The sequence below is a fragment of the Gekko japonicus genome, unplaced genomic scaffold (genome assembly GCF_001447785.1).
Source record: "Gekko japonicus isolate JY-2015 unplaced genomic scaffold, Gekko_japonicus_V1.1 scaffold3633, whole genome shotgun sequence".
In the NCBI taxonomy this organism is placed as follows: Eukaryota; Metazoa; Chordata; class Lepidosauria; order Squamata; family Gekkonidae; genus Gekko; species Gekko japonicus.
In genome coordinates, this window is record NW_015169284.1 from 93481 (window position 1) to 106521 (window position 13041).

General features: G+C 48.8%; 1 protein-coding gene across 1 annotated transcript in view; it reads right to left on the minus strand.

Annotated features, from left to right (window-relative positions):
- LOC107114963 (unconventional myosin-Vb-like) overlaps nt 1–13041 on the minus strand; it is a gene marked incomplete at its 5' end in the record, with an annotated part of 93467 nt that overhangs the window by 66709 nt on the left and 13717 nt on the right. Inside the window, 2 exons of the mRNA XM_015416570.1 lie at nt 3761–3842; nt 11079–11222. Coding sequence (XP_015272056.1) covers nt 3761–3842; nt 11079–11222 — 226 coding nt within the window. The remainder of the gene's footprint in view (nt 1–3760; nt 3843–11078; nt 11223–13041) is intronic.

Here is a 13041-nt window from a genome sequence, read left to right on the forward strand (position 1 = left end):
CCCCCCCCCCAAGCACCAAGAAGACAGAGCATCACTTGCCCCAGACTGAGAGTTCCTATCTATACCTTGTGGCTAATAGCCACTGAGGGACCTCTGCTCCGTATGTTTATTCAATCCCCTCTTGAAGCCATCTGTGCTTGTTGCTGCCGCCACCTCCTGTGGCAGTGAATTCCATCTGTTAATCACTCTTTGAGTAAAGAAGTACTTCCTTTTATCTGTTCTAACCCGACCGCTCAGCAATTTCAGAGAGTTCAAGTCCGAGTGTACCAAATGTTCATAAGAATTCCAACTCAAACACCTCATGTCTGATGTTCTCAGACATGGATCTCAGTGGGACCTGGGATTCATCTTATTTTTGCTAATTCGTTATTTTATTTATTTAATTAATTAATTACATTTTTATCCCTCACTCCCTGCCATAGCAGGTTCGGGGCAGCTTACGGAACATACATATGAATGTATACATTAAAACTCCAAAATATGGGGCAAGCTAAGAACAGAGTTAAGCTAAAATCACAGTACATAAAACCATTACTACTCAGGACATAGATGTAATAAAAGATGGCCTCGCAGGGCCCTGATGTCACCTGGGAGCTCATTCCGCCAGTACGGGGCCGCCACAGAGAAGTCCCTGGCCCTCGTCGCGGCCAGCCTGGATTCTTTAGGGCCTGGAAGAACCAGGCAATTTTGGGATCCCGATCTTAGTGCTCTCTGGGGAACATATGTGGAAAGGTGGTCCCTTAGGTAAGTAGGCCCCTGGCCATAAAGGGCTTTAAAGTGTAGGGCACAATTTGTCAGTCTTTAAGGTTGCGTGAGACTCTTGTTAAAACGGGCTGCCAGCAGATGAATACGGCTCCCGCTCTAGAATTTCAATACACGCGGCCGGCATACTCACTCAGCGCGAGATCTTTAAATTCGGGGAGACCGGCAGAGGCGCAGAGTTGATAGAAGATGTGATAGTTCCGCTCGTCTTCTGCCTGAGAAGTAAAACAGCCTCGGCTTTAGTGATCAGGGCTGGGCGTTCAGGATCCATTAGGAGAGGCTCCCTCGCCCTCTTCCGAAGATCTGTCCAAGCCTCCCCCCCCACAAGATGCTAGCTAAGGACCGGTTGCATATTATTTATGTGGGCTACAGTCAGTTGTCAGCCATTTTGTGTAAACAGGAAGGAACAAAGGGGTACACAAGGACAGGAATGTCGCAAACGATTGTCCTTGAAAACCTTTACAGGGTAGTCCCATCGGACGTTTAAAGAACTGTGCTGACAGTGGGAATCTCCCAAGACAAAAGATGAATCCCCAGTCCAGCTGGGACTCTGACCCATTATGCTTCCTGACGTTCAAACCTGATAGTTACACCAATGGGCAGCTTCGACAGCACAAAATAATAACACTCTTTAAGGCAGGGATTCCCAACATGGTGCACATGGGGGACTGTCAACCCCTTTCCTGATGCCTACCAAGTAGGGCAGCCATCCTCCTGATGGAGGTGGGGTTTTTCCTGCTTTCGGGGGCCCCCCAATCTGCTGCCAGCCAGCTCGCTGGTGGGGGGAGCCCTGCCCCCAAAGAACCCCATCCCACCTGACGTCACCCGGAGGTGGTGTCATCGCACCGGGTACACTCTAGCATTTGGGTAAAAACTCTACGGTGACCATAGAGGTTTTTTTTACCCAAATGCTAGAGCGTCCCCTGAACGATATGCCCAGTGCGATGACATCACTTCTGGGTGATGTCACTGCGGCGCATACGCCAGAAGACCCCGGGAGCCAGGCTGGAGTCCCTCCGCCGGAACTCAGATAAGACCGGGCAACCCTACCACCAAGGGTTGTGAAAAAGTGGGTGGGGCCAGTAGCGCTTCTGAATGGCCACGGGAAATCTGATTGGCTGTGCAGACTTAAATAATGTCGTTTCAGAAGCAGCTGCCACCCCAGTGTTGGTTTTGTTCTCCTGCTCACTCCCCCTTTCCCAGCGTGTTCTTTAAAATTACCCCTCGTCTCACCCTGCACTCGGACTTCCTCCGTGTGCGTGGCTTCGCTTCCCCCAGCAGCCATTTTGTGACTACGCCCACCACCCTGTCTGAGAATTCCAGATGTGTTCAAGGTATCAGGTGCAACATTACTGCCCAAAGCGAAACACATTTGGGTAACAGAAGTCCGCTACATTCAGTGCATTAAGCTCCCCCTGCCCCCCGGGGAGAACAGTGGAACTATCAATAAAGTTACAGAATGCCCGTTACATGTTGTTATTACTGTTCTTGTATTTGTTATTATTGTATGTCCACCAAATATTTCAATAAAAATGTTAATTACAAAAAAAGGTTACAGAATCGACATATTTCAAGTATAATTATAACATAACTGACTGAGCTCAGACATCAGAGGAAACCAAGTTATAGATTCATGAGGCACTGCAGGTATGTGTGTGTGTGCGTGCGTGGACTCTAATCTGGGAGAATCGGGTTTGATTCCCCACTCCTCCACTTGCACCTGCTGATGTGACCTTGGGTCAGTCACAAGCTCTGGCACAGCTGTCCCTGAAAAAGAGCAGTTTGTGTCAGAGTTCTCTCAGCCCCACCCACCTCACAGGGTGTCTGTTGTGGGGAGGGGAAGGGAAAGGAGTTTGTAAGCCGCTCTTAGACTCCAAGTGAAGGGCGGGGTATAAATCCAATCTCTTCTCTTCTTCTTCTTCACAAGCAACTGAGAAATCTATTCCCCCCAAGCCTAAAGGTCTCCTTCCAGGGTATCGTAAACGCCTAAATATCTCCAAAAAATCAGTGGCTTCATCTGGCTGCCCCTCCTCCACCTTAAACTCTCAACTGCCCTCCACGTAATCCATTCTCATTAGGATGAGCTTTTGGGGGCATTTCATTTATAAAGTGAATTCCCCCCCCCCTCACTAAAAGAGCTCCTCCCTGTACAAACCCCCCAATCCTGTACACAACTTGGCTGTTCTTTGTTTATATTTTAGAAAATGTCCTGAATTTCCACTCAAAAGAATCCTCAAAATGGCTTACATTAAGCAAAAACCAACCATAATACTACTGGGCCAAAAAAAAAAAAAAAGGCCTTTTATTTATATGCGCCTCTGTCCCATGGTCTCAGAGCGAATTATACCTGTTTTCTGCAGCCTATGAGACAGGCATTCGACCACGAGGTTTCCAAAACAACACTGGGGGCTCACAAGGAATGGCTGGTGTGTTTGGGGAGGGGGGTGGAGTAAACGTGGAAACTCCTCCATGATTCAGATCTTTGTATAAACTCTAAAGGACCTGCATATGTTAATCCCATGCTCAGAATTAGCAAAAATAAGATGAATCCCAGGTCCCACTGAGATCCATGTCTGAGAACATCAGACATGAGGTGTTTGAGTTGGAATTCTTATGAACATTTGGTACACTCGGACTTGAACTCTCTGAAATTGCTGAGCGGTCGGGTTAGAACAGATAAAAGGAAGTACTTCTTTACTCAAAGAGTGATTAACAGATGGAATTCACTGCCACAGGAGGTGGCGGCAGCAACAAGCACAGATACCCCCACCCGGCTTCTCCTCACTGATGTTTATTGCTGCTTCAAGGATAAATCTCTCTGCCGAATGTATGTGTGACTTCGTGCCTCCAATGAAGCTGGGTAGGGCTCACACAAAAAAGGTGTAGGGCACAGTTTGTCAGTCTTTAAGGTCGCGTGAGACTCTTGTTAAAATGAGCTGCCAGCAGATGAATATGGCTCCCGCCCTAGAATTTCAATACACGCGGCCGGCATACTCACTCAGCGCGAGATCTTTAAATTCGGGGAGACCGGCAGAGGCGCAGAGTTGATAGAAGATGTGATAGTTCCGCTCGTCTTCTGCCTGAGAAGTAAAACAGCCTCGGCTTTAGTGATCAGGGCTGGGCGTTCAGGATCCATTAGGAGAGGCTCCCTCGCCCTCTTCCGAAGATCTGTCCAAGCCTCCCCCCCCACAAGATGCTAGCTAAGGACCGGTTGCATATTATTTATGTGGGCTACAGTCAGTTGTCAGCCATTTTGTGTAAACAGGAAGGAACAAAGGGGTACACAAGGACAGGAATGTCGCAAACGATTGTCCTTGAAAACCTTTACAGGGTAGTCCCATCGGACGTTTAAAGAACTGTGCTGACAGTGGGAATCTCCCAAGACAAAAGATGAATCCCCAGTCCAGCTGGGACTCTGACCCATTATGCTTCCTGACGTTCAAACCTGATAGTTACACCAATGGGCAGCTTCGACAGCACAAAATAATAACACTCTTTAAGGCAGGGGTCCCCAATACGGTGCGCCCATGGGTGCCATGGTGACTGTCAACACCTTTCCTGATGCCTACCAAGTAGGGCTGCCATCCCCCTGATGGGGGCGGGGTTTTCCTGCTTTCGGGGCCCCCCCAATCTGCTGCCAGCCAGCTCGCTGGTAGGGGTAGCCCTGCCCACGAAGAGCCCCATCCCGCCTGACGTCACCCAGAGGTGGTGTAATCGCACCGGGTACGCTCTAGCATTTGGGTAAAAACTCTATGGTGACCATAGAGTTTTTTACCCAAATGCTAGAGCGTCCCCTGAACAACATGCCCAGTGCAATGACATCACTTCTGGGTGATGTCACTGCGGAGCATACACCAGAAGACCCCGGGAGCCAGGCTGGAGCCCCCCCGCCGGAACTCAGATAAGACCGGACAACCCTACTACCAAGGGTTGTGAAAAAGTGGGTGGGGCCAATAGCGCTTCTGAATGACCACGGTAACAGAAGCCCGCTACATTCAGTGCATTAAGCTCCCCCCGGGGAGAACAGTGGAACTATCAATAAAATTACAGAATGCCCGTTACACGTTGTTATTACTGTTCTTGTATTTGTTATTATTGTATGTTCACCAAATATTTCAATAAAAATGTTAATTACAATTTTTTTTTACAGAATCAACATATTTCAAGTATAATTATAACATAACTGACCGTGAGCTCATACATCAGAGGAAACCAAGTTATAGACTCATGAGGCACTGCAGGTAAGTGTGTGTGTGTGCACGTGTGCGCACAAGCAACTGAGAAATCTATTCCCCCCAAGCCTAAAGATCTCCTTCCAGGGTATCATAAACACCTAAATATCTCCAAAAAATCAGTTCCTCCTCCTCCTCCTCTTCTTCTTCTTCTTCTTCTTCTTCTTCTTCTTCTTCTTCTTCTTCTTCTTCTTCTTCTTCTTCTTCTCATTAGGATGAGCTTTTGGGGGCATTTCATTTATAAAGTGAATTCCCCCCCCTCACTAAAAGAGCTCCTCCCTGTACAGAACCCCCAATCCTGTACATAACTTGGCTGTTCTTTGTTTATCTTTTAGAAAACTTCCTGAATTTCCACTCAAAAGAATCCTCAAAATGGCTTACATTAAGCAAAAACCAACCATAATACTACTGGGCCCCCCCAAAAAGGCCTTTTATTTATATGCCTCTGTCCCATGGTCTCAGAGCGAATTATACCTGTTATCTGCAGCCTATGAGACAGGCCTTCGACCATGAGGCTTCCAAAACAACACTAGGGGCTCACAAGGAATGGCTGGTGTGTATGGGGAGGGGGGTGGAGTAAATGTGGAAACTCCTCCGATTCAGATCTTTGTATGAACTGTCAAGGACCTGCATATGTTAATCCCATGCTCCACACTCCCCCCTTAACTGCTTCCAGCAACAAAAAAGGCTAAATGCGATCTTGGGGTGTATCAACAGAGGCATAACATCCAAATCGCAAGACGTGATAGTCCCACTGTACACTGCACTGGTCAGGCTGCACCTGGAGTCTTGTGTGCAGTTCTGGAGGCCTCAGTTCAAAAAGAATTTGGACAGAAGGGAGCGGGTGCAGAGGAGAGCGACGAGGATAATCGGGGGCCTGGAGACCAAGAAGCCCTGTGAGGAAAGGCTGAGGGACTTGGGAATCTTCAGTCTGGAGAAGGGGAGGTTGAGGGGGGACAGGATTGCTCTCTTGAGGATTTGGAAGGACTGTCACTTAGAGGAGGGCAGGGAGCTGTTCCAGTCGGCAGCAGAGGAGAGGACTCGAAAGAATGGGTTTAAATTCAGGGCGGGAAGGTTAGGAGAAACTTTTTTACAGTGAGAGTTGTGCAAAGTGGAATCAGCTGCCTAGGGCGGTGGTGAGCTCCCCCTCACTGACAGTCTTCAAGCAGCAGCTGGACAAACACTTGTCAGGGATGCTCTAGGCTGATCCTGCACTGAGCAGGGGGTTGGACTAGATGGCCTGTATGGCCCCTTCCAACTCTGTGATCTTATGATTCTATGAAGCTGCCTTACACCAAGTCAGAAATTTACGTCTACCACGTTCAGTACTGTCTACTCTATGACTGACTCTCTCCAGGGTCTCAGGCAGAGGTCTTTCCCACCACCTACTATCTGATCCTTTTAAGTGAAGATGCCAGGGACTGAACCTGGGATTTTCTCCTTGCAAAGCTCTACTGCTGAGTCAAAGCCCTCCAAACACCTCCCAAAGCATGCATGGTCCTCAGTGGCCTGTTATTTGGGGGGAAGGGGAGGGAGAGTTCCATTGACTTCATTTACTGTCTTATTTTTCTTCATTCCTACAGAGTCCCCTCAATATGAAGAAGCCTCCGTCTTGCCAGAGGGTGGGTCTTCTTTTACCGCTTTTATGACTGGCACAAGCTACATACCTCAGCTCCAATAGAATAATAACGAATGATCCCATCTAATTATTTAAGTATTACAAATGACTCAACCTGTTCGGGCTGACATTTTTGGCAAGACCTGACGATGAACCTAATTCCAAGTCCTGGCCAGGTGCCTCAGGATCCTTTCACAGGAGATGCTAAAAATGTTATCTTCTTCTCCAATATGGAGTTTGGTTTGGGACAAAGTGTGAGGTGGGCGTTCTTTAGTTTGTCGCACGGTGACCATTTTTGATTTGAATTTTTAAGTGCTTTGAAGCAGGCCTGTGGCCAGGATTTTGTCATTCAGGGGGCCTTTAAATAAGTCCGGGGGCACTGATGTCACAAAATAAAAACTAAAATAAAATTTTTAAAACCTCACTTTTGCAGCATTCGCACTAGGCTTGCCAAGTCCCCCCGGGGGGCGGGTAAACGCCCCCCCCAGAGGCCCGTCCCCCGCCGCCGCCGGATTGGGCCCCGGGGGGGAACTCCACCCCGACATGCACGTCACCAGGAAGTGACGCGACCATGCCGGGCACGCTGGGGGCGGGGCGTGGTTATGTCACTTCCTGGTGACATGGATGTGGTGTGCACGCTCCAGGATCAACGCGGAAGTCCCCCGCTTCAGGACGAGATACGAGTTGGCAACCCTAATTTGCACTCTGCCTGGGGAAGGGGCAGCAGTGGGGAGTCCCCCGGGCGGCCCAGAGAGCTGGGGGCCGAGGGGCTGGATGGAAATCAGGGGGCCTTGGCAGGAAGTTGGGGGGGCAGGCCCCTAAATGCCCCGCTGCAGCTACAGGCCTGCTTTGAAGCCTGACAGAGGGCAGATCTTAAACTCCTGCTTCTGATACTCTGCAGCCCTCTAAAGGTTGCACCATCTTAGAATACTTGTGGGATTAGGGATTTCTTGGCAGAAATTGCTATTGCGTTAAAACCTCCCCGTCTGAGGAACACATCAGCACAGGGTTGCCAGTTCCGAGTTGGAAAATACTTGGAGGTTTGGGGGGTGGGGCCTGAGGAGGGTGGGCTCCAGCCACCACCTGGAGGCTGGCAAGGCTACACCAGCAGCATATCAGGAGGAAGGTTTCTAAGAGTCGGTTTTTTTACCCCGCCCTTCACTACCCAAATGAGTCTCGGAGCGGCTAACAATCGCCTTCCCTTCCTCTCCCCACAACAGGCACCCTGTGAGGTAGTTGGGGCTCAGAGAGCTCTGAGAGAACTCCTCTTGAGAGAACAGCTCTGAGAGAACTGTGACTGACCCAAGGTCACCCAGCTGGTGTCATGTGGAGGAGTGGGGAACCAACCCCAGTTCTCCCAGATTAGAGTCTGCCGCTCTTCACCACTACACCAAGCAGGCTCTCAAGGATCTGGTAATCATCTCACTTTTGAGAGCCAGTTTGGTGTAGTGGTTAAGTGTGCGGACTCTAATCTGGGAGAACCGGGTTTGATTCCCCACTCCTCCACTTGCACCTGCTGATGTGACCTTGGGTCAGTCACAAGCTCTGGCACAGCTGTTCCTGAAAGAGCAGTTTCTGTCAGAGCTCTCTCAGCCCCACCCACCTCACAGGGTGTCTGTTGTGGGGAGGGGAAGGGAAAGGCGTTTGTAAGCCGCTCTGAGACTCCGAGTGAAGGGCGGGGTATAAATCCAATCTCTTCTTCTTCTTCTTTTAAACCCAAATTAATACATTTTGTAATCAATGGAGATGATGCCATTTTCTCCCCTCAGAAAATTATGGCCCCAATGGATCTCTTGCCAGACACTCTAGGAAATAATGTTTGTGACCATGCAACTAAGGAAACCATCCTCCTTAGAGCCAGCAGGCAGATAACCTGGTACTTGACCAGAGAGGAAGACCTCTCCTGCCAATGCTGAGTCTTGAAAGGGCAAGGCAACACGAGTGGAAAAGGAGGGTAGGCCCTAGCTGACAGAAACAGGACACTTGGAGTCAACATCTCGCCCAATGAGAAGCCAACAAAGCTGACTATGGAGGCACTGGGGAGGGGCTTAAGACAGAGGGTGGAGTTTAGCTCACTATATATTATGAGGTCCCCTTCTCCACAGAAGAAATAGCGGAGATGAGAGGGTTGCAACCCATACTGAAGACTCTGAAGGACTGGAAGGGAACTGTGGAACCTCAGTGTAATGTACTGCTGAGGGGCCATGACACCCCCCCTCCCCCGATCGCCTCATATTTCCTGAGCAATACTAAAAGCTGAGATATGTATGGTGGACAGGGAGTAACAGAACTCCACCCACGTCTTTCCTCTCATGACCAAGGAACAGAGGTTATCTGACCTATTCAAGTACGTGAAGGGCTGTCATGTAGAGGATGGCGGCTCACAAGATTCCGCAGCTTAGAGGGAACATTGGCCATGACACTCACCCACCCCCCAATCTCCTCATATTTCCTGAGCAATACTAAAAGCTGAGATATGTATGGTGGACAGGGAGTAACAGAACTCCACCCACGTCTTTCCTCTCATGACCAGGGAACAGAGGTTATCTGACCTATTCAAGTACGTGAAGGGCTGTCATGTAGAGGATGGCGGCGGAGTTGTTTTCCGTTGCCCCAGAAGGTCGGACCAGAACCAACGGGTCGAAATTAAATCAAAAAAGTTTTTGGCTAAACATGAGGGAGAACGTCCTGACGGTTCCAGTTTGGCTGGGGATCGTGTGTGTGTGTGTGGGGGTAATTTTGCCAGCTTCTAGTCATGAAACAGGGGTCACTGAGGGTGTGGGGGGAGTTATTTGTACATTCCCTCCATTGTGCAGGGGGTTGGACTAGATGACCCTGGAGGTCCCTTCCAACCAATGCTCCCTCTAAGCTGCGGAGTCTTGTGAGCAAAAATTCTACTTTGTGAGCTACTGGCATTAAAGTTGTGAGCAAGCAATTTGGCTACTGCATAAATTAGTTTGCTCTGGAGCCATCCTTCCTGAGCTAAGACAAAAAGGTCTGAGCCGGAGGCTAAAAAACTGTGAGCTAGCTCACACTTAACTCAGCTTAGAGGGAACATTGCTTCCGACTCTATGATTCTATTGTTTGCTAACAGTTTTCTCCCAAAGGACTTGGGTGGATCCAGACTGCGGACCCAAGAGAATCCACAGAGCTAGAGCCTATCTAATGGAGTACAGTCCCCGGATACACCCTGCAACAATGCTATTTTCTAATTTTTCTGAGAATCAAACTTTCTGGGAAATGTGATGCTGACAAAGGAAACACAAAATAAAACTTTTAAGTGTGTTCAAAAAGCAGTTTTTATCTTGACCAGCAGACAGAAACATTGTCTTTCCGGCTATGATCTTGACCAGCATCTCATATGAGATGTACCAATTATTTAAATCTCCACAGTTAAAAAATAGTCGCAACTTGATGTTTGATGGGGGTGGAAGGTAACGGCTATTATGACAAAAACCTTCAAGCCTGCTGTCTACAAAGCCAAGCATCAAAGCACCCAAGAATCCCAAGCGGTTTTGGCCTTGAAGCTTTAAACTTGAACTGAGAAACTGCTAATGCAAAACTTTTGATGTGTAAGAAGAAAGAGGGCAACAGCCAATACTGCAGATACACTGAAAGCTATCAAGATGGCAAGAAATTAATACCATCTCTTTTAGTAACACATGAAAATATGCATCAACCTTCTAAACGATAAGAGACAGCAGAATTCCAGATAACTCTCGTCCAACATAAAGGTAGGTCGGGGGTCCCCGACATGGAGTCCACCAATAATTTTCGGGCGCCTGCCAAGTATTTTTAGGAATTAGGAGGGGCCAAGGAGGCCTTTTGCTCAGCGATGCTTCTGATTGGCTGTGCAGATTTTTTTTTAAATGCTGCTCTGGCTTTGGCAGCAGCTGCCAGCACAAGGATCTACACCATAGTCCTGAAGTTAAGCTTTGGCAATCATTTTGTGGCTGACTCTGCCTCCCATGGTAGCCGTTTTGGGGCTGTGTCCACCGTGCCGTTTCAGAGTTCCAAATGTGCCAAATGGGGTAGGTGGTTATAGCACGTTTTTGACTTCTTAAACATGTGAGGATCACATGCTGAAACCTGGGGGGAAAGGAGACCAGTTTCTTGACACAGAGTTAGAAGGGATCCTAGAGGTCACCTACTCCAACCCCCTTGCTCAGTGCAGGAATTAGTCAACTACAACACCCCACTCTGCTTAAATAAATGCAAAACTTAAAAAAAATGATTAAAAATGATTGAAAAAAAGCATTTACAGGAGAAAGTCTTGTGGGGCTGTGCCTCTAAGAAAGGGGGCGGCACCCCCAAAAGACCCACCATAGCTATGGGCCCAGGTACATCGTAAGACACATTTGGCGGGACTCAGCATAGAGCTTTGGTTTTCAGCAGCCGTCTTGCATCAAGCGGAGGACACAGTTTGGTCCTTAATAAAACGGGAGAGGGGAAACAAATGAACTTACCTGGAATACGACTCGTGATTTCTCCAGCAGGTACGTCCTCATGTTGGCACCGATGATATGATACCTTTTATCAAAGCCGATTTGAATGTATTTCCCAAAGCGGCTGCTGTTGTCGTTCCTAGTTGTTTTAGCATTGCCGATCGACTGTGCGAAAAGGAATACAATATTAGGAACAAAGGCCCTTTTTGCAAGAATGTGCATTGCCTCTGAAGTGCGCTAAACTCTCAAATGTCCTATAAATAAGTGAAAAGCAGTTACATTAAGGGTAGAGGAAGAGAAAGCCAAGTCAGGATTTAGAGAGAGGAATTTTCCCAGAAAAAGGCCAGCAGCTTTACAAATATCGTGTACAGTAAACTGTGCAATGGTCAGCATTTCTACGAACACACTAGTCCATGGGTCTCAAGCCCCCCACCTATGAAAGAAGAATACGTGGCAATCTACACTACTCCACAGGGTTGTTTTCGGAGGCAAACAAAACGACAGCTGCGAGCGACTTTATAAATTAAAAGCGTTTATACATGTACTTCATCCAGCATCACTGAGCATTTTCCCAGCCAATTTTTTTTTTTATTGATTTGCTGCTCAGAGCTCTTTGCAGTTTCTTTTTAATAGCTCGGATAGAGTTAGCAAGATGCCGGAAAGCTGCAGGCTCCCACTGCGTTGACGTTTTGCTGTCTCCGTTTCCCTGTCATCGTCATTCTGCCCCCAACAGCAAACTTCAAGGCCAAGCACTTCATCAAGGCAGCCGGGGAAAGGGCCCTGCTTGCACACAAGGATGGGGTTTATGTACACCCAGGGGACGCGGCAAGTGTGAAAAGGAAATAATTGCACATTAAAAAAGACAAAAGTTGACAATAAAGAAACTCCAACCGAGCATGCTTACTGCCTCAGAAAGTTGAGAAAAGATGAGTCACTGAAAGTCATCCCCTCTAAAAGAGAGAACAGGGAAGGGAAGTTTGGCAAGGAATAAGTCCTTAAAACAGGGGTCCCCACGCTTTATGAGCTAGTGGGCACCTTTGGAATTCTAACACACGGGGCACAACCACAAAATGGCTGCCATGGGGCACGGAAGCCACCATAAAATGGCCACCAAAGAGGAATGACAGAGCTTGAAGGGACCCCCCAGGGTCATCTAGTCCAACCCCCTGCACAATGCAGGAAATTCACGAATACCTCCCCCCACACCCCCAGTGACCCCCATTCCATGGACAGAAGATGACAAAAAACCTCCAGGATCTCCAGCCAAATTGGCCTGAAGAAAAAGTGCTTCCTGACCCCAAAGGGAGCGGTGGCGCAGGCGGCTAAACGCCTGCTAACATTAACATCTGAACAGCCTGTATGGCTGTTCGAGATTCCACTGCGGCCAGGGTGAGCGCCTGGCCCGAGTCCCAGCTCCCGCCTACCCAGCGGCCCGAAAGCGATTAACATCATGCGAGTAGGCAAATGGGTACCCACCCTTAGAAGGGTGGGGGGCACCTGCCTCTGTAACAAAAAAGAGGTTTGTGGTGGCCGCAGCTGCGTTCGGCGAGAAACATCAATGGCGGCGGCGGCGGCGAAGCCGAGATGGCACTCGGCAAGAAGAACATCGATCGAGCGATCCCTGGCGTCGGAAGATTGCGGTGGAGACTGGCGTCGGCGTCTGATGACGTGGACTGTAAAGCGCGGCGGAGCCAGCTAGGACAGAGCCGAGGCTGAGCAGACACGAGGACAGGCGCCGGGTAGACAGTCCCACCAAAAGGAAAGAAGCAGCCGACTAGTGGAGAAAAATCGCCGGAGAAAAGAGAGCCGCCGAAAAAGAGGGAGAGCTGCCAAGCAGCCAGAAGAACGCAGCGGACCTATCACAGGGTGCTGGTAGGGAATCCCCACCCCTTCGGTATGTGGCCTTAGATAGGGCTAACAAGTTCGTAAGAACGCCCCTGTAAACCGCTCTGAGACCCGTTAGGGGTTATGGGCGGTATATAAG